General features: G+C 39.8%; 1 protein-coding gene across 1 annotated transcript; it reads left to right on the top strand.

The window, feature by feature from the left end:
* Positions 1 to 56: 56 nt before the first annotated feature.
* CMPK1 (cytidine/uridine monophosphate kinase 1) lies at positions 57 to 20,146 on the top strand. Its single transcript, XM_054979587.1, has 6 exons — positions 57 to 338; positions 13,126 to 13,272; positions 14,115 to 14,267; positions 14,726 to 14,802; positions 14,885 to 14,981; positions 16,469 to 20,146. The coding sequence occupies exons 1-6, from the start codon at positions 153 to 155 to the stop codon at positions 16,508 to 16,510; spliced, it is 702 nt and encodes a 233-aa protein (XP_054835562.1). The 5' UTR covers positions 57 to 152; the 3' UTR covers positions 16,511 to 20,146.
* Positions 20,147 to 27,369: the final 7,223 nt, after the last annotated feature.

Raw genomic sequence — 27,369 nt, 5'->3', positions numbered from 1 at the left:
GCCTCTCCCTCCCTCAGTCAGTGAGAGTGACCGGGCGGGCACCCGGAAGAGGTTTCTCTTCCTGGTGACACTTCAGCCGCCACCTCAGCCGGGGAAGTGAAGTGCCTCCGCAGCGACAGGCTCCGGTCATCCCCGTTCTTTCGCTTTGGCGCATGTTCTGTCGCTGTCTCTCCTTGGCTTTCGAGGTTCGGCATCGACTACCGGCTGTTCGTCTTTGCCGTCTGGTCATCTCTTCCCCATCTGTTCGCCGCCAGCTGCTCCTCATGAAGCCGGTGGTTGTGTTCGTTCTCGGAGGGCCGGGCGCTGGCAAGGGGACCCAGTGTGCTCGCATTGTGGCGGTAAGAACTGGACAGGGCTACACCGCTCTCCTCTCCCCTCACCCTCCTTCTGCCTGGGCCAACGGGACTACAACTTCTAGCAAGATGTGCGCCTTTAAGCGTATTGGACAATTCTTCAGTTAGTGCTCAGGGAGCCATGGGAGTTGTAGTTTGCTGATCTGGACTGTTGTTAAACCGCTTAAATTGTCTTGGGGCTGGTGGAGTGAGTGGCTCTGTATCGCTTTAAGTTATGTATGGTTCGAAGCCCAAATTTCTGTAATTAGTACTTTGTAAGGTTCAAAGCAGAATAAAACATTTAGGGAGGGAGCAAAGATGCATTTGAATTGGATAGGCCTTGGATAGGTTTTGGGAGGTAGGTTCATGTAGAGTTTTATGGCTTCTGGCACCCTACGTGTTGCTAATAGGGTTGCCAGTCTCTCCCGGAATTCTAACAGATCTTTTGGCCATCGACATCAGTTCCCCTGGAGGAAATGGCTTCGGAACCTTCCCCCCGCCCCTGCCAGTCTCCGGGAATGTCCTGGCCTGGAGCTGGCAAACCTAGTTGCTAAGATCGTAGACTCACACTTCATGTTGTAATGATAAGACTAGTCCTGTCGATGAAATTAATTTACTTAGGGATTAGAGTGTATGCTGAGAATAGGTAATCATTATTTAGAAGAAAGCTTAATGTTTGCAAGGGGGACTTTGAATGGAGGTATAGCATGGGTTAGAAAAAGGTGATTAGTGATATGTTCTGAACCTCTAATGTTTCATGTTTCCATTAGTGGACTACAGTGCTGTCCTAAGCAAGTCTACTCAAAATCCTCCTAACATCTGGGGTTTGCTCCCTGGAAAGTAGTATCAGCCATGTTGGTCTGCAGCCAAAAAGAGCAAGATCCGGGTCGAATAGCATCTTAAAGACCAACTAGATTTTCAAGGTATGAGGTTTTGAGAGTCAAAGCGCCCTTCACCTAGTTGGCCTTGGAGATGCTGTTGGACCTAGATCTTGCTTTTATCTGCGAAGTGTTATTAGAATTGCACTGTTATACATTGTTCTGTTAGTAGGCATTAAGGAAAAGATGCCAGCAGTATTGTGCAATTTTGTACACTGACATGGTAATTTCAATATGGGTGTAACTTTACTACGTTGCTGTTTCAAACAATTCTAACTCCCAACCAAGAAGCCTCTCCAATTCTGTTACTGTTAAAAGGGCAAAGGGCAAGGAATCCTCAGCATCTGTATAGAACTACAAATTTCAAGGGAGCAAAACTGTGGATGTTAATTGAGTCTGGTTTCAGTATTCAGTGATGTATCCCCGGCTTTCAAAGAAAGATGCTCTAATCTTCCAAGGGCCCAAAATAATATTAATAATAACACATATATGCAAAGATATACAGTTTTGCATCCCAGCAAATGATCTTGACAAAAAGGTTTGAGTATGTCATTTTTGAAGCAGTGTGCATGTTGCAATAGCTTAGGTGCGGCTCTCATCCCTAAATATGTTGCTGGGATCTATAGTTACCCTGACAAATTACCTTCTATGATGATGTGTGCTTTGTGGACATAAGGCAGAAATCTTATTGTAGGGATAGGGAGAGGTGCAGTATGCATTGATTTGATTTGTTGATTTACTTCATTTATACCTTGCCTTTCTCCTCTCTGGTGATCCAAAGCATTTTCCATCATCCTTCACTTCTCCATTTGATTCTTAAAAGAACCATGTAAAGTAGGTTAGGCTGAGAGAGTGATTGGCCCAAGGTCAGTTTGCAAGCTTCCATGAGATTCAAACCTGGGTCTCCCAGATCCTAGTCTGACACTAACCACTATACTGTGCAGACTGTCTGTCTTATCTGTTGCACATTGTAAGATGCCTGATAGTGAGGAGTGGTATCTGTGGAACAATTGAGACAGTACACCAAATCATGGTGTACTTTTTGTTCATATAAGCCTTAGGGATCCTTGGATTGGTGCACCCCTGCGCTCTTCATTTGTAGTAACATAAGTAGGTATTTCCTGGTTCATAGAAAACCATGATTTCCCATTACATCCACACTAGCAAATTATGCTCCCCCCACCCCCGCTCTGCAAGTCAGAATTCCAGACCATGATTTATTCCCAGTGCTGTTTTTATTAGTAAGGCATTTGGTTGCTTCGCTAGTTTTTGAGATTCTTTAAAAAAATGTTTTACTGTGGTATTTTTAAAACAGTTATGTCTGCCACTTTGAATGTTTGACAAAGCAGACTGTAGATATTTTAAATACATAACTGGAAGTTACTTCAGCCTGGGAATTCTAGCTGGAAGGAAATAGGAAATGGTCTTGGGGTTTTGGAGTTCTCTCCTCAGCAGAGAAATAAAGTGATCAGTGACCCCAGATATGTCCTGCATTTACTTTAACATGGGATTTCCTGGCCTCTGTAAAGTAAAACCTGAAGCCTGCACCCAATTTCTCCCCAAATAGAATTAATTTGGGAGATGTCTTGTCATTCACAGAAGATATCCCCGCTCCCAGGCAGCTAAACATGCACCTGGATTTGTCCTGTAGTGGTTTGATAGCTTAGTTATGTTAACTTATCTTACACTGTGTTCTTAGTTTACCTAAAATAGTTTTAGTCAGTGATTTTTGTTTATAAACTACCTGCTATATGGATCTATACTTTGCTAAGACTGTAATCTAGTATGATTTAGAAACTTCTCTGTTCAGTTAGAAAATGCTACTTGTAAAATACTATATTTTGCTACTATTTTACTACTTGTAAAGTACTATATTCAGACTCCAACTGAATATAGACAAGGCCATGCCTCCTTATTGCTTCTCCTGGATCTATCTGCAGCCTTTAACACATTAGACCATGCCATCCTGTCGAGGCATTTAGAGACAGAAGTGGGCATCAAAGGATGTGCCCTGGATTGGTTTAAATAATTTCTCATAGAACAGACTCAAAGGGTTGCTTTAGGAGATCAGCTATCTCTAGAATGGGAACTATCTTGTGGGGTTCTGCAGGGCACAATTTTATCTCCCATGTTGTTCAACCTCTACATAAAACCTTTAGAAGAACTCATTCACAGCCATGGAGTTGGAGGTTATCAATATGCAGATGACACCCAACTCTATATCTCACTATCCAGGTCTCCAGTAGAAATCTTAGATCGCTGCCTGACAGCTGTAGTGAAATGACTGAAAAATAACAAATTGAAATTGAACCCAGACAAGATTGAAGTGATGCTTGTTGGGAAGGCAGAAATCTTGATAGACATTGTACTCCCCACTTTCAGTGGAGTTTATTTGACCCTTGCAGACTTGGTTAAGAGCCTAGGGGTTATATTACATCCCGTGCTACTGCTAGAAAAACAAGTTAAGGCAGCCACAAAAAAATGCTTTCTGCAATCTCACTGTAGCCTGGAAGATGGCTTCTTACCTTGACACGGCTGACCTGGCCACCTGGATCCATGCTATGGTAACATCAAAAATTGACTATTGTAAAGCACTGTACATTGGTAGGACACTCTCTTCTCTGGGTTGGCAGCACCTCTGGGTTTGGGGTCAGCCATCACCCTTTTAACTGCTGTCCTTGCTTTCTCAAGATACTCCTGTCTCATCCCCGTCTCTCCACACTTCTCATCTAACTCCTTACTCTCCATACCTACTTGTGGGTGGACTCCCCTTTTATCCCTTCACCAATCCCAGCCTTTACCTCCTAGCCCCACTCCTAACAACCTAGCTGCTGCCTTAGGCAGCCACACCTGTGGCTGCTCTGCTGTTGGCTCTTCCAGGCTACTTCCCGCCCTTTCTAGCCTGCCTGTTGGTTTGCTGTGCTGCTGCATCTCTCCTGCTGGCCCCTGGGTGGTAGTGTGGCCTGGTGCCTCCTTTGCTGCCTTTGGCCTGCTGCTTGAGTTGGTGCTGGCTGGTTGTCCCTGCCCTCTGCCTCTTCTTCCTCTGGCTGGGCTGTTCTTCCCCTGAGCTGAGGAAACAGAGTCCTGACTTGGTAACTGGCAGTCGTTAGGACCCAGGAGACGCTGCCTAGCCTGCCTCCTGTTGTTGAGGCTTTGCCTGAGCTTCCTGCACCTGGGGCTTTGCCTGAACTTAGGGCACCTGGGGCTTCTTTGGCATTCTTGGCCCTTGTTGGTGTCTCCGACGTCTGTCCTCTCCTGGCTGGGTGAGTGTTAAGCGTGGTAGGGCTGGACTGGGGGGCTGCAAGCCTTGTTTCTGGTAGGGTGTCCCTGGGGGGTTTACTAAGTCTGGCACCAGTACCAGACAATTGGTCTCTCACCTAAGTTAACTAGGAGGCTCCAATTGGTGCAAAATGTTGCAGCTCAACTGTTAGCAGAAGTGAGCAGGAGCATAAGCATCACTTCTATCCTACAGTCACTCCGTTGGCTACCTATCAGTTTCTGTGCTCAATTCAAGGTATTGGTTATACATACAAAGCTCTTCACGGCCTTGGCCCTGCATACCTATGGGACCACCTCTCTCCCTATATCCTTCCATGGCACCTTCACTCATTTGAACAGGGTCTCTGGCAGGTGTCAGCCGGAGGAGGTCAGGAGAGCCCCCACTCATCTAACTTTCCACAAACAATGCAAAACTAAATTATTCAAAAAGGCCTTTTACTCAGATAGGAGGGCGGTATTGTAGGGAGGCGGTCTCAGATGCTTCGTGAATGCGTTAGGGACTATAGATTTCACCACTGTGTTGCCTTGCATATTATCTGTTGCTTTAAATATGTACTCCTATATACTGCCTGGTCTTCATGTTGTCTAATGTTAGTCCTAGAATTGATTATGTTCTGTTTCAGTAATTCTTCAACTCTGTATTGGATTCTTGCTAATGCTATGTCTTTGTAAACTTGTATTCATTTATCCAATGATATTGTTTATAGAAATGTCCTTGCCACTGATTGTTCTAATCTCACACTGTGTAATCCGCCTTGAATCTCAGTGAGAAAGGCAGACTTATTAATGAAATAAATAAATAAACCCATAACTCTCTCAGCCTACCTCAACAACCAGGTTGAGCTCATATCAAGTTTTCTTGTAACAAGGGCAATCCTGTGTACTTACATCATTCATATTCTGTTTTTCAACTGCTGTTCATGAAGAAGTTAGCAACATAAAAGGGAGAATATGCAATTAGATACATAGCATCACAAACCAATAAGTATGAGAATCTAAAAGCACCAATCTAGATTAAGAGGCATTGCCTTTAAAGATAACTTGGAAAGTTCAGTTAATACAGAGTGCAGCTGCCTTGTTGGTGTCAGGAACTATCAAATCCAGCCATATTACTAAGATTTTCAAACATCTATACTGGCTGCTAGTTTGTTTCTTAATTCAATTCAAGTGCTGATTTTAACCTCTAAGGTGCTTAATGGCCTAGAACCTGCGTACTTGCTGGATCAGCTCTCCAGGTAAGAGCCCTTGAGAGCACTGTGCTCGTCAGGACAGGAGCTGCTTACAGTGACAATGGTGAGCAGGGTTGGCACAGTTTCAGCTTTAACTTGGGCTTTCATAGTGGTGCTTGGGGAGAAATTGTCATCCCACCACCCTTTGGTGTGCGGGGTCCCGCAAGGAGCAATACTCTCCCCTTTATTGTTTAACATCTATATGCGCCCCCTTGCCCAGTTGGTGCGAAGTTTCGGACTTGGGTGTCATCAATATGCAGATGACACCCAGTTGTATCTGATGATGGTCGGACGGCCCAGCTCAGCCCCAAATGTCCTGGAACATGCTTTTGCAGCCATGACTGGTTGGTTGAAGCAGAGTCGGCTGAAACTGAACCAGACGAAGACAGAAGTCCTGTACTTGAGCCACGGGTGATTAGGTTCGGGACTCAGACTCCTGGCCCTCGATGGGGCACCATTAGTGCCAGTTCCAAGGGTTAAGAGCCTAGGGGTGATCTTGGATGCCTCTCTGAAAATGGAGGCACAGGTCACAGCGGTTGTCAGGTCCTCTTTTTTCTATCTGCGGAAGACCAGGCAACTTGTCCCTTACCTGTGAACCCGTGACTTAACTACAGTGATCCAAGCAACGGTCATCTCTAGGCTAGATTACTGTAACTCACTCTATGCGGGGCTGCCTTTGAGCCTGACCCAGAGATTACAGCTGTACAAAATGCAGCGGCACGTGTTATTCTGAGAGTGCCAAATAAGGCGCATATAACACCATTTTAAGAAATTCGCCCCTAAGAGGGTAAAAAGGGGTACAATGTGTTTTCCCAAAGGAATACAGCCTCCCTGTGTGGCTGGCAGGCTGCTCTCTGCTTGTACCCCCACCCACTGCCAGCTAGGCCACTCTTCCCTAATTGGGCCAGCCTTTCCAGGTCATTTGCATATCTGGGCTGATTGGGGCTCACAACTTTCCACACCTCATCCCCCCCCCCCAAGAGACAGTTGGAACACAGAAGTGCGTATGCGGCCTCACACCCACATTCTAAACAGTATTTAGTTGCTGTTGAGAGTCATTGAATGTGTCCTGAGGTAAAATGTGCCTCCCAGTCTTCCCCTAAATGTTCACTAGGTTTGCTAACTCAAAACACACATACACACACACACCAAAAAATGTTACATACCCATAAGTATTATAACTGCATTGAAATTAGTTAAATACCGTAGCAAAGCACAGGTACCTAGCTAGTGAAATATATAAGGCTGATACATATTAAGATGTATAAAGTACTACTCCATTTTATCCTCACAGAAGTCCTATGGATGGGTTAGGCTGAATTACAGTTGGGAATCTCGAATCTTTACAAATATAGTCCAATTCAGGTATTTTATCCGAATCGGAAACCTGAAGCACACACCCCTAGTCTACAGTCCCTCCCTGTTCTTTTACCAATGTATCCGTTTGAACCATTTCCTTACAGTTCAGATTTATCTTTCTAAAAAAATCCTTTCTGAATAATTCAGTTTTGCATAGTTTGTGGAAAGCCAGAAAAGTGGGAAGTTCCTTGAAACAATAAAAGTCCTTTTGGCCTCAGTATTCTTTTTATAGGACCTTTTAAGAAGTATTCCCCCTTACCCATAAAATATATTTGTCAGATATCTTCATTGCTGTTTCTAAAACAGCTCCTTGTTTTAAAGATTCCTGCATACCTTGTCCTCCCCACCACCAAAAACATGTTCTGCACCAATAAACACTATTCTGTAGTGTAAATCTTCAGCTGTAAGATGATTATGGGCTTGACAGTTTAGATTCTGCATTTAATAGTTTCACACTTAAGTGCTAGTGGGAGAAGGGGGAGAGAAACAAAATGTTTTTAAAAATTTTATTAATATTTATAGTCTACTTTTCTCACTGAAAATCAAGGCAAATTACACGATGTAAATCAATACAATCAACAGCTGGGGCATTCAATAAACAATGTACTACGCTATGCAAATGCAGATTTGCAGAAACTGGAAACAAGGAGAAATCCAATACAGAGCTGAAAGCAATGCTAAAACAAGCATAAGCAATTAAACATGATATATTAAACTATGTAGATACTACCCAGAAGGAATATACTACAACAGACAGTACGCAGTAGTATAGTCTACAATAGGAGTGTGCACCCTGAAAATATTTGGGTTTCCTGCTTCGGGTTTACTGAAGCAGGAAAAACATTCAGAAATACCCAAAACCCGGAGCGGCAAGCCGCTTCTGATTCGGGTATTTCAATTGCTTCGGAATGCTCCGTAAAGATTCAGAGCATTCCAAAGTGATTCGGGGGGGGTGGGTTTTCTCCTAGCACCCCACCCCTCACCCCCCACTTAGCGCCCAACCTACTTACCTGGCCCTATAAAGGGCCTCTTTAAGCAGCAGGGCCCTTTAAACTATCAGCAGGCAGGTGGCAGGGGGGATCCCCACCACCACCCGCCAGCTGATAGTTTAATGGGACCTGCCGCTTGCAAGCAGCAGGGCCCTTTAAACGGTCCAAACCCCAGCCCAGCCCCAGCTCCCCACTTACCTTGGCTCTGCTGCTGGGGTGGTGGAAGCCTCCTCTGCTGCCTTGCGGGCCTGCGCAGCAGCGGAGGAGGCCAAAAACGCCTTTCCCGCCCCTCAAATGGCAACCATGGCTGCCATTTGAGGGGCAGGAAGGCCCTTTTCAGCCTCCTCCGCTGCCACATGGGCCTGCACCGCCGTTTAAAGGGCCCTGCCACTTACAAGCTATTGGCTTTAAGCTATCGGCTGTCAGGAAGCGGCGGGGGGAATCCCCCCTGCCGCCTGACAGCTGATTGTTTAAAGGGACCTGCCGCTTACAAGCGGCAGGAAAGGGGCCCTTTAAAGTTGCCCTGAAGCATCTCGAAGCAACCCGAATGCTTTGTGGAAGCTTTGATTTGGGATTTCTGAATCAGGGCCACCACGCTGTAACTCAATGTAACTGCACTATCCACACACGTGCATCCTCCAAAGGAAGGTAGACTAATTAAATAGGCTAGAATAATTCATATTTTGGTTAAATGACAGCAATGTTTTGACAATATGCTAGCAGATTCAAGAAGGTAAACAAATGGGTTGACAGGCTCAAGGATGAAAAACTAGTTGGTGCAATTGTTAGAACATCTACTTGAAAGGCTCAGGTTCAAATCCCCATTGTCCCACAAAAGTTCATTTGCTGACCTCGGGTAAGTCACTGTAATTTTGTTGAAGACCTCTCCTGTGGACAAAAAACAACTAAAAAGAGTAAGTTTGGACTGTATTTGGAGAAAAACTTGAATTTATATGAGAGTTATGCCTTAAAAAAATATGGCCTAAAAATGCTCTTTTCAAAAAATGTACATCCTGTGAGGCAAAAATCCCTCACACTGATGACCATATTCTTTGTCTATTTTGCTTGGAACATGATGTCTCCAAGTGCCCTGTGTGTTGACAATTCATGCCTGAAGTGAGGCATTATCTAGCCTCAAGATCAAAGGCTGCTGTATAGGAGAAAGCTGTATAGGAGAACGCTGTATAGGAGAAAGCTGTGCTGCCCTGGAAAATTGGCCAGGCACATCAGCACTTCCCATGCCGAACAGATGTTCTAATGGTTCCAAGACCTATTCCAGAGCCATCAGTTCCAGTTATGGCTCTGACAAAGGCCCAACATCCTGCTCTGGCATCATCCAGCTGAAGTGCCTCAGAGTCGCCAGCAAAAGAGGCTTGACACAAGTGCAGGCATATCAAAAATCTTCAGGAAATTTTCTAAATATACCTTGGCTCTGTCACCATTTCATCCTTGAGGCTCGGTTCTGGACAAGCTAGTCAATAGAATATAATTATTGTTCTTTTGCAGCCCTAAAGATAAGCCAGTAGTCTGCCTGCTCACTGTCCTCTTTCCCGGTATGATTAGCACAAGCTTGTCAAAGCATGTTCTGCTTTCATTAACAATATATTGTTAATCCTAAACTCATATTTAACTTTTTGTGACTCTTGATAAAAATATGGATTGGGAGAAGTAGTAAACTAAATTAACAAATATTTCAAATTATTTTTCATACTCATGTCTTCCCTTTCTCTAAACTTCTTCTTATAAGAGGCATGTGCAATAATCCTTCCTCTGATAAAGGCTTTACAAGTTTCCCATTAGCATGAGTATTCACAATTCCTTGGTTAATATTAAAATACTCTGCAAGCTCAGCTATCATCTTTGTTTTTAAAGTTTTGTCATTGAACAGAAAGATGTAAAGATGCTATAGGCTTGGTGGTCTTACCCAATGAGGGAACTAGAGAACTAATGAAATAGAGGCATGATCAGAAATAACAATTACATATATATCACGTGCTTTAATCTAAGGCATCAACACATTTGAAACAAGGAAATAATCTAGATGATAATCTATAATGTAAAGAAGAAATAAAGGTATAGTTTCTGTCCTTTGAGTATAACATGCGCCAAGGATCAATCAAACCTAATTCAACAATATAGGCTTTAAGTGTAGATTATTTATTTATTTATTTATTTATTCATTTATTTATCTATGTATTACTTTCTACTTTTATTCCACCCTTCCTGCACAATCAGGCTCAGGGCAGATTACATCAAGTAAAAAACATTTATAATAAAATTTACACCTTAAAACAGTTTAAAAACAACAGCACAGCAATACAATATACATTTAAAAATGTACAAGATAGCAGCAATCAGCTAATCGGAGGCAATCAATCTATCACTTAAAACTGCCACTTAAAAACTGGGTGGTGGATGCCTCTAGTAGGGAGGGATCTGGTCTTTCCTTCTCTTCCTCTATTTGGGCTGGTGGAGGCCTAGCCTTGCCTCAATCATACACCTGGCAAAACATCCCTGTTTTACAGGCCCAGTGGAAGGATAGTAAATCCTGCCGAGCCCTGGTCTCACGAGACAGAGAGTTCCACCAGGTTGGAGCCAGGACTGAAAAGGCCCTGGCTCTGGTCGAGGCCAGGTGGGCCTCCCTGGGGCCAGGGACCACCAATAGTTGTCTATCCCCTGATTGGAGCATCCTCTGGGGCACATACAGATCTTACCAATGAACGTTCCTTATGTGGGCGTGTGCTTTGATCTAAAGCTGTATTTAGTATTTCATTAAAATACTAATACTAAGAAATAATCATATCTAAGATCTACCAAGTAACTGAAAATTGATGAAACCTATCTGGAGAATCCACATTTGGACCATATACATTAATCATAAACATAATAGAATCAAAGCTTTTCACTACTAAAATAAAGCAACCATTTGGGTCTGTAATTCTTGAACATGAAAAGAGACATGTTTATGTATTAATATAGCCACACCCTTATATTGAATTGATGTCTCTCTAACATATACCTCTCCAACCCTTTCTCTATATAACTTGTTTTTTTTGTCATTTGCCACTATATGAGTTTCTTGTAGAAAAGCCACAACAGCATTAAGATTTTTCAGTTTGGAAATAACATTTTTTGCATTTGATAGGATATTCCATGATATATTGAATATGAACCCCAAAAATAGTATATCCAACCGATAAATCTGTCTTCCCTTGTCACTGAATAGATACAGGATAGCACATATAGAATCTTATTACAAGTAATGTTCTTATAAAAAATAATAAAAGAGTACACATGACAAAAAATTACTAATTTAAACATGATAATTAGAACCATCATTCTGTAAACCAGCTAGCAACTGCCCACCACAACTGCCCATACTGAAAGTGAAGGATAAAATAGGGGAAAAACCCAATAAAAATCTTTGCTTCCAGGTAAGATGCCAGAGATCTCCACAATACCAGTCGCTCCCCTCCTTATTGTTATATAGGTAGATATAAATATTTATGGACTATATATCTGTCTAAAGCTTAGAGATACTTATGGAAAAAAGATGTGTACACGCACACACAACCTAGCAAAAAGCCAAGCTGCTATTTCTATCTTGCATTATACCCAGACCTTGAAGTCGAAACAAAGAGAGAGAAGAGAAAGGAGTATTGAAGGAAGACTGATTGTTTCTATATTCATTTGTATAGATGTTCTAATATTTCTTCAGATAGTTACCACAAACTATTTTTGTAGACTGATGAGGTAAGCTTCTGCCAACTTCTTAATTTGATCTTGGTGGTGGAGAGAGCCCTCAAGTCAGAGTTGACTTATGGCTGGTGGAGTTTTCATGGCAATAGACTAATGGAGGTGGTTTGCCATTGCCTCCCTCTGCAACTCTGGTCTTCAATGGCGGTCTTCCTACTAACCAAGGTCGATCCTGAGATCTGACAAGATCAGGCTCACTTGGGCTATCCAGGTATGGGCAACTTGATCTTGGTACTGGTCACAAAATATGGCAGGATACTTGATTACAAATTCAAATCTCTTGCAAGAGTTCTTGCTTGTGTGATATGATGACATAATATTGACACTTCTTTAGTAAAATCTGAGTGAAGTGTGAGCCACTCTTTATTAGGACCCCAATACAAGTCCTGTTTCTCTCTTGCCAAATGTAAAAGGTGATCCCTCACTCATAGAAACTGGACAATTACAAGAGCCGTTTTGTTTGCAGTGTCTGGTGCCCAAGGAATCCTGTAAACTTGTTTAATTTGCAACTGATAATCTGTAGTAAGCTGCAGAACCTCGCGAGGTAGTGTCTCCATAAATTCAGCAGCCTCTTCTGTCCTATCTTGTACTGAGAGTCCAATAACATGGATATTTAGATGGCGGGTGAAAGTCTCTAGCTGAGAGATTCAGTTAGAGAGAACATTATGTGAAGCTGAGACAGCTGTCTCATGAGTGATAGTTCAGTCTTCCAAGGCAGCCGTTTTGGTCTCCATCTGTTGATCTCTTATACCAGTAGCCTCAGTCAACTCCCAAAGTTGTTGAATTGACTTATCAATTGCCTTATCATTAGTGAAAAGTTGTTTTAGTTGCTCAGATTGTTTTTCCAGCTGAGCCCCCATATTTTTCAACTTATTACTTATTTTTGAACTTCAGCTCCATCTCCAGGAGAAGAAGAAGGTGCCATCTTTGTATCTCTCCTCTTACTGTTCATAGTTAAAAATTATAAGCCCACTTATCTCAAGTTGATAGCAAGAGAAAATACAAAACAGTAAATAAAGGCAAATTACCACTGCATCAAAGAAGACAGGTCCAAATCAATGCATAACACACAGACAAGACATGAGTGGCACAGAGTTGCTTCTCATTACTCCTCCATCTTTACTGGAAATCAAGAAAGCTGTAGAGACAAGCCAAATGTGAGAGTCTAAAAGGAAAATGCTCTCTGCATTGAAGGTTGTTTACTTTTTGGGTTTTATTGATGGCGTACTGTGATGAGCTAAAAGGTGAACATAAACTTCATTTTATGAACAAATTAAATAGCTGTGTTGTTTTTCCCCCTCAGAAATACGGTTACACCCACCTTTCTGCAGGTGACCTCCTTCGGGATGAGAGGAAGAGGCCAGGCTCTCAGTATGGAGAGCTCATTGAAAGTTATATTAAAGATGGGAAAATTGTACCTGTTGAAATAACAATCAGTTTGCTAAAAAGGGTAAGACTAACATTAAGATTGCATTGAGTGTCTAGTTTTCTATGATAAACTGAAAAGAACTTCATGAAAGTTTGTATTCCTTTTGTTAGTAACTAATAAGATCATGCCAGACAGATGAATTGTTGTTGTAAACCTTGACGATGTTCAAAAAGAAATACTTAATCCTCTTTAGGATTGTCTAGGGCGCCAGACTTTCTAAGGGCCTTTTTATATTGGAACATGATGTGTTTAGTACTACAAAATATTTAACTTACGTAAACTCTATCAAGTATTTTCATTTAAGCCTTATGGTACCAGACTGTTCAGTCTTAAAATCCACTTGGGCTACTTCTCCAATCTCATCATAGGGTTTTGAGACTGGAGGAGTAGCTCAAGTGGATTTTAAAACTAAGGCTATCATACTTTGGTCACATCATGAGAAGACAAGACTCTCTGGAAAAATCAATAATGCTAGGAAAAGTGGAAGGCAGTAGGAAAAGAGAGAGACATAAAACAAAATGGGTTGAGTCAGTACAAGATGGCTTGACTCAATAAACGAAGTCACGGCCTCCAGTTCGCAAGATCTGAGCAAGTCTGTTAATGATAGGACATTTTGGAGGTCTTCCATTCATAGGGTTGCCATAAGTTGGAGGTGACTTGACAGCACATAACACAACACACACTCCTCCCATAAAAGGTTCTGTTTAATTGCCTCCTCCCACAGGCCATTAAGTATACTGCTGCTAAAATTTCATCAAATGATCTTTAAGACTTTAAGGTTATAAAAATATTCTAATTGGTACAATGATTCCCCTTTTGGCAACATACAATAATGTTTTTGTCTAAACTTTGTTACCCATCAGGCTATGGATGAAACCATGGCAGGAAATGCACAGAAGAATAAATTCTTAATTGATGGATTTCCCAGGAATGAAGATAACCTTCAGGGCTGGAACAAAACAATGGATGGAAAAGCTGATGTATCTTTTGTTCTTTTTTTTGACTGCAATAATGAGGTACATAAGTATCTGTGCACTTCCAATTTTCCCATATACTATGTTAAGGGACAGGACCCTCACTGTATGCTGTGATTATTAATAATCAGATTAGTTGGATACTCAGTTGTCTAGCTAAGATTGTGTAGAAATTATTTGTAATTCACAAATGTCTGAGGGCCAAATTACATGTAGTCAGGATGTTTTGCACTTTTAAAAACATAAAAATATGGTGATGGAATTGGCACCACAGAAGAAAGGCTTAGTCCTTTCCCCATCCATGTTATACCTGTTTTACCAAGATGCAAATCACAGTTCCTTAGGGAGATGATTTAAACTGGAGAAAGAAAAGCATGGGGAAGGAGGCAATTGAAAAAATAAATAATATGCAGTTTTATCCCTGCAGAGATTAAAAAAAAAAATTTTGACTACTGCTTCTGAGTTCATATTTTGATACACCTTTTCTCTTTTGTTTTAAGATCTGTATTAACCGCTGCCTTGAAAGAGGGAAAAGCAGTGGCAGAAGTGATGACAACAGAGAGAGTTTAGAGAAGAGGTACCATCTACAAACAAAGTGTCTTCATTGTGTTTTCTGATACTTTCCATTATGTGACTTTTTGTCTTTTTTACCCCTTTAGAATTCATACATATCTAGAGTCTACAAAGCCCATAATAGAATTATATGAGAAAATGGGCAAAGTCAGGAAAGTGGATGCCTCCAAATCTGTTGATGAAGTAAGTTCCTTAAGACAGAAGCTTTAGTTCTGAATTTTCTTAAAGCCATACATACAATTTTGGCTTGAAGTGGATGGGTGGGTGGGTTTGCAGCCTTTAGGGCCAATGGGCCAACTCTTCATTAAGCTGTTCCATTTCAGTTTGGCATTTTATTTAGGCATTTCTATCCTGCTTTTCCCCCTAAACTGGCTTACAGAAATTTCCAAATTAAAGAATATAGTTAAACAAATCACACACATCCTGGGCAGGTCCTCACTGGCTGAGCTGGTTGTTCCCTGGACTCCAGACTGGGAGTCTTGGGCAAAGAGTCAAAAGCTCTTTTGCCTACACCTGTGGCCGCTCCATACTTATATCACCTGCAGACAAAGGAGACAGACATTTGGGTAAATATTGCACATAGTAGATATATCACATATATCTGGAAATGGGGGCAGGGGGATCCAGTTAATTTTTCTCTTCAGTATTAAAACAGGAAAGAGTACTTGACCCTCAGCTTGTTTGTTTACAGACTTGCATTTCAAAACAGCTTTCACCTACTTTATCATAATCTCTGCTGCATAAGAGCAGAGGTTTGTGCTTGAGATTCACCTTGCAGTTTCTGGGGTGGTGGGTGGTGGAGGGGTAGGAAGTTGCATCGTGTCATGGTAGCTAGCATTGTATTCTGCACTAAATCAGTGGTTAATGCTGATGTAAAGCATGGGGCTATTTTCAGAAGCCTTTTTAGGCCAGTGATGAACAGGAAGAAAGTTGCAGTGGAAACCCTAATAGCGCTGTCTAAGAGAGGATGACATGGTAGCTGATGTGGCAGAAGCTTCTGCTTGTAACTTCTGCCAGTAACTTCACCTTAGGTTAGGATTCAAACTATGACTCCAACTGAGAACTCTCATGGGTCCGTGGATTCCAGTTCTCATTTTGTATTCCAGGTGGCAGTCAGATGTTCGTATCACTAGACCAGCAGAGTAAAACTGAAGAGACAGTATGTAGAATGAATGTAGTCATAAAAAATGTTCTCAGCCTGTTCCTTAGCAGTGGTATGAGCCTAGCTGGTGTAAATTCAGTGCATCACTAATTCAATGGTCAGTCTTGCCTTCCATTTTTCTGCTTCAGGTGGGCTGTATACCTTAGCTTTTTAAAAGTGCCCTACGCACATATCTATATTCATCTTATTAATAAACAAAGAACATAAACATTTTTGAAAGTGAAGAATTGCTGTAGTAATTGGAGATGGTGGTCTTGCTGATGTCATGAGTGCCAATAGGTCAGTACAGTTTGTGTAACTAACTTCTACTCCCAAATAAATGCAGTGGGGGACCTTCCAGATTGGTTATGTTCCACATGGTAGAAGACTTGAGCCCTACATAGGCCTAATGAGAGCAGCAGTTGCATCTCTGGTTTAATTTTAAGGTCTGAACATAGTCTATGATTTACATTATGTACACTTAACTGGTATAATGTACACATTTTCCATAATATCCTTTCTCTTGCAGGTTTTTGATAAAGTTGTGAGCGTCTTTGATAAAGAAGGCTAGTTCTCTATTTGAACCTTTTTCAGACATGCTTGAATCCTGCTTTAAGAACTGCTACTATAGTCCATTTTTGTAATGATTGTAAAATATGCCTTTTTAAATAACTTGAGTTAATGGTTAATTATTTAAAAACATCATTTATACTTTGAATTAAAAGTGGCTTGTCAGTGAATTAGGTAGATTCAGACTGAACTGAGCAAAGAACCCGAATTCCAAAACAAAGATGATAACTCAAATGCTATTTCCAAGAAGTATCTGGTTATACTTTCATAGGCAGCAGTACTTTAGTCCTTTTCTTATTGCCAAAAGCCATGTTGTTCTTAGAATCCTGCAAACACAGTAATTGTAAATATAAGGGAAAGGGCCCATTAAATTTTTCTTTTTTTTAATTTTGGACCAAATGTAGAAAAATTGTGGGTTTTTTTTACTTAAACAAACAAAGATCCTTTCAAACAACCAGCAGTTTTTGTAAACAAATCTTTAAGCATGCCACTTAAATATTTTTTGCTTCTCTGGTTACTAGAATGTAAATTGGAAATAAGATGCATACAACATTGCTTAAATTAAGCAACAAACTTTATGATGTACTCCAACATTAAACACAGTAATTTTTCCATTGTCTTTGCTCGTTACCCTCTTCCCTCACACATATGAAGGCCTCTGAAAATGGAGCCAATTAGCATGCAGAATGGTCAGTGCTTGTGTAAGTGTAGTGTGGTTCCTTTCTCAAAGAGGATTGGAAGGCCTTGTGCATGAGAACTGTGGGCTATGACCGGTTTGTTTAGGACTGGGGTGTCAGATAACATAGCTACCGTATTTGCAAGTAATATAGGCCTTAAATACTTGCAGTGCACAAATGGTTAACAGATTTCAAAATATTGCTATTCTTGTCTGAGAGCAACTATTACATCCTTTTTCATCTGCCGTGGTTTTCTAGTTGTAACAATTTTAAGTGAATTGCTTATTTATTTAGTGATTTAATGTGTTGGGACAGGAAGGAAGGGGATATTTTCATAATTGTTTTAGCCTGCTCCTCAATTGTATAAACTTGAATTACAGTGACTTGGTTATACTTTTTGATATGATTTGACCAATGTAAAAACACTTTTGTTAAAATGAATCACGCATATTAGATCTGTATTGTGATGATTTAAATATATTGTGGTGCTTGTGGCAGAAATAAATTCTAAATAAATGAATGATTGGATGGAAAATGTACTAATGTGTTTTTGCAAAGCCATTCTAATTGCACTTTTGAAACAAAAAACATCTGGGCAGAAAAAAAATGAGGTTGCTACATAGATGTCTTTGGGGGTCATTACTGTTTATGCTTAAGAGATCCATTGGACATGACCTGGAAAGTTGATATTATCCATCAATATTTTTGCTGATGGTGTTGTGTCAACTGAGCTGACTGCATTTATTATGACTGCATTAATTATGAGTGATTCTTCCTATTTATATATATATTACATCTGATAGTAGCATTGTTAGTGATTTAAAATGAAATAAGGGGACTGCACTTGGCTTTACACAAGTGAATATTAGGCCTTAGTGGTCCTCTCCAGCAGTACAAATGTATACATAAAAACATAACTCCAGAAATAAGATTTGTGTGCATAAAAGTACAAGGCATTACAAAATTAGTATAAAACACCCCGGGGAAAATTGTTAAAAAGTGCGGCAGCTTGATTTAACTGTTGAAAAACCATAGTAACTTTTTTAAGGTATGAAGAAATTACCACATAATTGATTCTAGAACAGTAGATTACAAATTACCTGACCATTGGTCTGCCAGGGAACTCCTCTGCATCTGCCATGGAATCCCTGTGCATTGTACAAGATTCTAGAGTGCGTTTCAGGGCACACGTTCAAAAGGGAATATCTGTTTGGGCCTACTTGCATGCAATCTGGACCATGCATAGTAAGACAGATTGCAAGCAAGCTGTCTTTCAGGGAAGCGTATTCATCTTTACCAGTTTTTCTCATCAAGGAAACTTCTGTTAAGCTTTCATGGGGCTCCAGGTTTTCTAGGAATGAATTTGAAAGACACTGCTCTCTAGACAAATTTTCACTTACCTCTGGTTCTACATTAATAATCACTAGTTCCAATTACTGTAGCCAGTTTATATTGACAGTTTGAAAAGTCCACTCCTCTCTTCCTGTTGTGTGATACTCTAATGGGATCCCAGTAATGACCCTGACATCTTCTGATTTTTCTGACTTGGCTGCTGGAAGTGGCAGAATTATTTAAACATTTGACAGGTGATCCCCTTATTGTCTCTTAATATAGAAAGCATCTGTTGTCTTTGTTTGCTGTTTCCTATATGGGAAGTAACACTTTATGGGGAATCTGCCCCCATGGACAGATAGTGATGGCCTAATCTAACATTTCATGCAAATGTTTATAGTGGTACCCTCATGGTTTGTTTTCCTTTTAAACAGAAAAATAATTCCACACAGGGGTGAGTCACAGCAGGAGTATGCTGGGAGAAGTTTTTAATTCTTCCATCACCTGCTACATCTCCATCCAGATTGCCCCCAGCCCACCAGGGTTCCAGATGCATTATTTGTAAGAGTAAATTCTCATTTGAAATTTCTCAGGAAGAAATGTTGCTGGAGTGGTGATGGTTTGGAGTGAGGAAGCAGCAGCAAAAACTCAAGTTTCCCCCTCTGACAGTTATTTGACTTACCCCTTCTTGAAGTGGTGCTTCTCTTAATTTTTTTTAATAAAAACCTGTTAGAGTTTCATCGCTTATCTCGGAATAAAACAAATATTTCTTGAGAGTCACAAATCAAATTAAATTTGCCTCTCCCAAGCAGAGGACAGAATTCAATTGTAAAATCCAAAACCAAAAGCTGTTATGCTTTTTATTATATTTCACACTGAGTTGTGGTGATTTGAATCAATCTTTATAAAAGATATTATACACCATTTAGCTTTGGATTTTGCTACTTTTGTGGCTCTCTACTTTTTAAAATCCAATCCAGCAAAAAGCTGGATCCAAAGAAACTTGTGCACATGCATGGAGGATATTCTAAAACCTTAGAGTGCATGTCTTTGTGTGCACATCTTTGGATCCGGGCCTCAGTCTTTCACCATTATTCAGCCACTTTGTTTATGTTGAAAGCATTCATTACAGTGCAATGAGGGGCAGCAGAATTATGAACAATGATCCCATTTGTATGCTTCTAAATATGCTAACATTTTAACAAATGGAATCAAGATATTACCAGTCAACCACTTGAAGATCCTTTTGTAAAGATAGCCATTAGACAAATGTTCTCTTTGTAGTGATATTTATGTAACATAGTTTAGCTTTTAAGCTATTAGTAGGAATAAGGGTATACCACTTTCTTATTGTGTATTGTTTTGCAGGCTGAAACAAGGTGAACAATGTATATAAAAATGTTGCCACTAGTATTGAACCCGGGGATTAATCATGCTCTGAACAACTTTAATAGATTAATTTTGGTCAGTCTCGTATTAATGCCATACATGCTATGTTTTTGTCCTAACTGACTTCTTTGTACTGTTCCCTATTTTAAGTTATTAGTAGACCAATGTATAATTCCATGTAGCAGCAAATTGTATAAAGCTTCTAAAATGTTCACAAATAAAAGTTTGTTTTAAAATAACATACTAGTGAATCATTACCAATCAAGCTGTATTATATAGAATTATATAATGAATGGTGCTGGAGTAAAGGGGAGGCATATATGCACTTAAGCTCCTGGGAGGAAGGGTGAAATACAAATGAAATAAATTCAAAAGTTGTCATTCAGTACAATAGTACATGATAGGGGGGTTTTTTTAGTTTGTTTCTGCTACACTTGAAGTTTCTTTAGTGAATTGGTTAGAATTTAGCCCCAGATCTTTTTTTTTTTTTTAGGTACTAGCAATACCCCCTTTTCTCCGTGTAGGTCTTTTGGAGGGGGATATATATTGGGAAGCACATGCTGCTGCCTTCATGGCAGAGGAGACAGTAGCTTCTGCCACTGGCTATAGGAGGACTAAAACAAGGCAAATAGTTTATATAAAATATGTTGTTGCAGGGTTAATTGTGCTGTCTTTAGAAGGGATTTCACATCTGTAAAGAAGTACAGAGTTGCCAGAAGTCTGGAATCCCAATACTTCAGCAACTCTGTACTTCTTTACAGATGTGAAATGAATGTTTAATTTTTAACAGCTTTTCAGAAGAAAGCCCTGTGACAAACTTCTGACGGCAACTGCCCTCTTCTGCAGTGCTCCTGTTTGCCACTAGGAGGAGTGCTTGCTTTGTAGAGAACCTCCAGAGCTGGCCATTGATATGCTTATATTATGTACCCTACTGTAATGAAAACTGTTCTTGAAGTGATCATTCTCCCCTCAAAATGACGTATTTTAGAAGTGAGAAGCATAAGAAACCTTGTAGGAAAGTTGTTCTCAATAAACACATTTAACATAAGATCAATATTGATCAGTCATGCCCTAGGAGTAGATTTGGTGCTTCAGAGTGATGGATGGCTCAGAGATACCTTATGGTCTCTTTAGATTGCAGTCTGGGAAGTTCATGGTTGGATCATATGAACTCTTATGCTAAGTGAGGAGCCCTCCTCAATAAAAAGAAGCTGTGCTCTATGAGTGGAAGACTAGTGGATGAAAGCTTGGATGAAAAGCTTGGATGAAAGCTTGGATCGATTGGATGAAAGCTTCCTCACTTAATGGATTCAACTTACAAAGTTGTGTGTGCTGAATATGATGGTCACAAATCAGAATATATGCTAGGCAATAAAAATGGGGTGGTAAGAACTGAAACTTGGCCCTTTGAGTCCAACATGCTACCTGCTACTCTACAGTGTAAATTCTTATCAGTCCTAGACGACTGGCCTAGATTCCTACCATGCCAGATGGATAAGCATGCCTTAAAACAATGGCATGCTGTCTGGATGGTGCCATTCACTCAAGGTCATCTCTTTGGGGTCACTTGCAGAAAGCAGTGTTACACATTAAAATAGTTGTAAATTGACAATTTCAGCTATAATAACTGCTCATATACTGCTCTTCTAGACAAATTAGTGCCCCACTCAGAGTAGTGAACAAGGTCAGTGGTTTTTAGTATCTCCACAATACAACTGAGGAGCTGGTGCTGAGGAGTGGCTTACCCAAGGCCACCTGCTGACATGGCAGTAGTGGGATTCAAACCAATAGAGTGTTGATTTTCTGCCCAACCACATAACCACTATGCTACAGCAAAAGCTTGAAATTGTTTTTCCCTTACACTTGGGTACCAGAATTATTTGAGCTTTAAAACTAGAACAAACACTCAAAATATGAATTTCTTCTTACTTTTTACTATTAGTAGTGGGAACAGCCCTGATTAGTACTTGGATGGGAGACTGCCAAGGAAGTTCAAGGTTGCTATGCAGAGGCAGATAATGGCAAACCATCTCTGTTTGTCTCTTGCCTTGAAAAAAAGTTTCCATAAGTCAGCTCTGGCTTGACTTACTTCATACCCATGCCCTGGGTTACATTTGAAATTGTGCTTTTCATTTCTGCCTAGAAAAACCTATTGTGTATACAACTAGTAGAGTAGGCAGAAAAGACCTGTCCTTGTACAGTACTTTTCTAAACTTTACATGAAAATGAATGGCTTGGTGGTTATAATTTGGATGACATGCTTGTTAAAAGGTAATTAAAGCGCATCCTTAATTAAGGATTAATTAATTATCTGCCTCTTGTATTTTCAATATCATTCTCTTTTCTCTCTCCTTTCTCAATTTATAAGCCAACCATTTTCCTGGCTTATTTGCATATTCAAATGTTCTTTGTTTAGCATAATTCAATTTCATTTTCATTTCTCTTGACATTAACATCAATAGTTGTTGTTATAAGATCTTGATATGTTGCAATATATTAGTATTTCCAGGAGCTCTCTTGAGTTCTTCCTCTTTGCTCTTTATCTCCTCCAAAATATGTTGCTTTTTCTCTTAGTTCTTTTTTCTCAGTTAAGCATTATATTGAATTAGATAACCTCTAATATATGCTATACTTGCATCCCAGACCATTCTCATATCTGTACCTTTGTTTAAGTTTAATTCAAAATATTCTTTTAGTTTATTTTTAAAGTCTTTGATAGTCCCTTCGTTTTGTAACAGGGCTTCATTTAATCTCCACCTAAAGGTACCCCTTTTCCCCCTATAAGGCATGGATACTGGATTATGATCTGAAAATGTCTTGGGTAGGACCTCTATTTTAGCCACCTTGGTGGCAATGTCCCTTGATGTCAAAATCATATCTATTCTTAAGAAAGATCTATGTCTTTCTGAAAAAAAAGTATACTCTCATGCGTTACCATTTTTCTGTCTCCACAAACCAATCAGACCTAAATTGTCCATTAGATCAAAAAAAGCTTTAGGTAGTTTACCCTGGTTCATCTTAATATGTTTCTCAGAGCATCTATCTATCTTTGGATCGGTCACTCCATTCCAGTCCCCCATCAAACAATAGTTTTCATATGCTAGATCTGTTAAACAATCTCCAATTTTTTAAATAAAATCCAGTTTTATTCTCATTTGGAGCATAAAGACCCACCACCAATGTTTTTGTCCCCTGTTCATCAATTTCTACTGCCACATATCTTCCATACTCATAACTCATTATCAATTTAGGATTTAAATGTGGCTTGATGTATAAAGCAATTCCGTTTTTCTTTTTGGTATCTGCTGCTATAAATTCTTCACCCAAAATTTTATGTCAGAAATTTTATATCTTTTCTCCTAATATGGGTTTTTTATTCTTTATATATGAGTATCTATACACCCTGAACTCAGAGGGTTTTTTTGCTACCCTGACTCTTAAGGTTCATCTATCTACCTTAGACTCCATTCACGTTCAGATTAAAGGCAAGCCTGTGCCCTCTCATCCTAGTCCCGCCAATTCCACAAAATGCTTAGGCTTTATTTTCCTAGGTCACCATTGGTCTCTCAGTGGTCCTTGTCCTTGGTACTGTTCTACCTTACGTTGGCATCTTCCAACAAGTCACCCCTAGGGACTTGCACATTGGAGTTTCTACCATTGTAGGTGAGCTTCTTTGTGGTATTACTATCATTAGGAGAGCAGGTGACTTGTCAGCAGCACTCAGGACTAAACCACCTTTTTTGGCAAAATTACAGGAACATGGGACTGTCCTATGTCCAGATACCCATTTCCTACCAAGATTTCCTGTCCTCTTTTGTCTTATTTCAGGAGATCACCCTGCCTGTATTTTCCAACAATGGAAAGAAGAAGACATATAATGCATTCATTACAGTACAAAAGAGCTTTGTCATTTTTTTAAATTGTGACAAAGGAGTTTTTAAGTCAGATCCACATTTTTTGTGCATTTTTGGAGTCCAATCAAGGGAGAATGGACATCAGCCCAGCCCATTAATAAATAGGTGCTGTCAATCATTCAGTTGGCTTACCAACATACTGCTCAAGGTCCCCTTCATCTGGGAGTTTGCTTTATTGGGTCTCTGCTACCTCCTCAGTCTTTTCTGCAAGGGGTATCTCTCTCATATTTGTAAAACTGTTCCTTGGCCATCATTGAATGCCTTTGGTGGGCATTGCACTGTAGACATCAATTTTACATAGCATGTGGCACTTTTGCACACCTTTTTAAAAAAAAAGAACCTGCAAGATAGCTGACTGGTCATAGTCAGGCACCTTTGTCTGACATTATACTGTAGAGATTCATGTTACATAGAACGTGGCGATAATTAGATCAGTATTGCAGTCTTTGTTTTTTTTTAAAAAGAACAAAAGAAAGAAAAAGGGAGAGTAAACACTATGCAATTTTAAGTCGTTGCAAGTTCTTATATTTTTATTGGCATATCTCCTGCTGGCCTGTACATTTGCATGAAGTTTATTACGTATTATTATTAAGTTTAATATTAGTAAATTACGATTTGGCGAGATTCACCTACCTCCTTGTGTGCATATAGTTTGGTAATCTCCCATGTGGGACTGCACAGAAGAACAAAGATGAAAACAGGGTTGCACTTACCTGTAACTATTGTTCATTGAGTTCTTCTGTGCAGATACACATCCCTACCTCCTGCCCAGCTGTGTACTCTCTGGCAAGGTCCAGTATGAGATCCCAGTGGCTCAGGAGAACTGAGATAAAGGGGTCGCTCCTCCCACATAGTCATGTGACTGTTTGGGCAGGGAAACAGGCTGAGACGTGACTGGGAGAAGCGGCCCACAGTGGTGTTTTATGGAAGTGATAGAAACTTTTCCAGTGGGCAGGCCTGCGCATGCACAGTCCCTAATGTGCCTGCACAGGAGAACTTGATGAAGAATGGTTACAAGTAAATGCAACCCTGTTTTCTTGAAAACTTGCTTACTGGTTTGTGATATTTTAGTCCTAATAAAAAGCATTACACAACTATTATATTGGAATTTTTGTGAGGAACAATATGCCTATTTGTTATCTTCTTGGTAATTATTCTAACTGCTACTGAATCCAGTAGTTTAGTAATTTTTCAGCTATGAATCCTCCCAATTTAATATCAGGAACAACTAATGACACAGCTAGCAATATGTGTATAGACAGGTAGATTGGCCTTGGAATTGGATCAGGGTTGCTTGGGGGGGAAAGGTCATTGGTGATTTTGAGGGATTTTAATTGTGTTAATACAATTTTATATAGGTTGAGTTTATTAATGCCATAACATGAGTAAATCACAGTTCAATTGGAAATCAGTACATAATGCTATATTTATTACTTTTTAAAAATATTTTTTATTAATACAAAATAACATTGGACTGTAGAGAAAATATAAGAAACAGAACAGAAAGCAACATTAAACATTAAATATAATATCAAAAACAGAATATATAACGGAGTATTAAAACGACATAATATTTCTCCTCTCCATCCCTCTAACTTATTTATGTTAAAATACATTATATTCAACAGTTTTATATTCAGTGTTTAAAAGAACTTTTCTTATCTTTCAGCCACATAGTCAAAAAAACCTTTCCATTTTTCCTGAAATTCTGGTCTATTGCATATATAAGAGGTTAATTTAGCCATTGACGCATAAACATACAATTTATTTATTCAGTCACACCTGGACAAAGTTCAGCCTTCAATTTTGTTGCATACACATATTTATTGTTTATGCACTTCATTTATACACCACTTTTCTCCTCATTGGGGACCTAAAGTGGCTTACATTGTTCTCTTCTCCTCCATTTTGTCCTCACAACAACCTTTAGGTGTTAGTTTTCTTAGAAAATTCTGAGCCTCCACACTCATGTATATTAACTAGCATAGCATAAGTAGTAAATAGTCTCTGTATTTGTTGTGATTAGAATAGAATTGTACATGATTATATTTTACCCTGTACTTCTAGCATTTCTCCCTTCCTATCTTTTTCATAACTCCTATAAATATGCCTGCATAGTGTATTATGTCTGAAGAAGTGGAATCTAGTCTATGAAAGTTTATGCTGGAATAAAATGCTATTAGTCTTCATAGGGTCTTTATCTTTTAAAACAAGTTAACCCCATTGATAAAACTTCGCTTGAAGAGGGCGTTTCTCAGGCAGATGAAAAAGATAGACAAGAAAGAAACAGCCTGTCCACAGAAGTTTATGGAGAGACAGCTCACCAGTCCCTGAATCCTCCTAGACTGCGGATGAGATCACTGAGATTCTTTTCTCGTATTACTCTGGCCAAGCTGAGAGGAGTGAGAGACTTCTTCTGTGCTCCATGTCTCCTGTCTGCAAGGATTGCGTTGTACAGTTTTGTTTCCTGGCACATTTTCACTGTCTGATTAGCATATGGGCACAGCGGAAAAGTCCTCATCATGCTTCATATCTTAAATAAATTTGTATTTTCCAATGTGCATGTTTTTGTAGAAAAAAAGCAAAGTGTAAAGTGTCTGTAAGGGTCCATCTAAGAGTATCACATATCTCTATCTTATGTTACTTTTTAAATTGCCTGTATACATTTTTGATATGCTTCACTGACCAATACAGAATGTGGTCCCCATGCAAATGGAGCCATATGTTTCCACATGTTGCTGCAAGCCGAATTCCATCAAACAAGCAAAGTTCTCCAGTTGTGTCTCTGGAAAGAAAGATGCCATAAAAGCCTAATAAAGTCAAAAGCTTTTTATTATTCTAAAATGAGCTCTTCTATATTTTCTGACCTTTCAATACATAATGCAGACTTACCTGATGTAAAGACTTTAGTCTGGGCCCAAATCCCATCACCCTGGTTCTTTCTTCTCGAGAATAGGAGCTGTCATCACATTATTGAATCTTTTAAGTCTTCCTCAATACATGTCTCTCTTTTACTTAATAAAAAAGGAGCAGCAGGCATTTTACATGAGGTCACCCTCCTCTTTTCCATTGGGCTGCTTCTTTTTCACTGTTTTCTCACACCTCTTGTATAGATGCTGTCAAACAAAATTTCTAAGGAAAAGTTTGGTAGAACACACAAAAACAGTTCATTTATACAGCGATTAGAAAGGCTGTTAGATGCCTTCTTTTCTCATAGAGTATGGGCCTTTAATAGACTTGTGGAGGTGGGGGTTAAGTTGCTTATTTTGTTTTATTGTTGGTTAATTGGTTTATATTTTTAACAGTTTTATTTTTAAAAAATTTATAACATAAATCACTTTGGAATCTTGTTGAAATATAGAAATATAAGTAAACAAGCAGGGGACCCACAAGGATGTGTGTGTGGGGGGGGGATCTCATTTTCTCGTCCCCCACTATTTCCTCTTTCCCTTCCCTGAAATCCCCTATAGCCTCTCCCTTTTTCCTGCTTCCTTCTCTCCTTCCCACGAACCAGCTAAATTGCCTTTATCAGCCCCCTCTTCAGCTTT

This window comes from Eublepharis macularius, chromosome 5 (genome assembly GCF_028583425.1).
Source record: "Eublepharis macularius isolate TG4126 chromosome 5, MPM_Emac_v1.0, whole genome shotgun sequence".
Lineage (NCBI taxonomy): Eukaryota > Metazoa > Chordata > Lepidosauria > Squamata > Eublepharidae > Eublepharis > Eublepharis macularius.
This window is presented reverse-complemented; position numbering and strand designations above follow the sequence as displayed.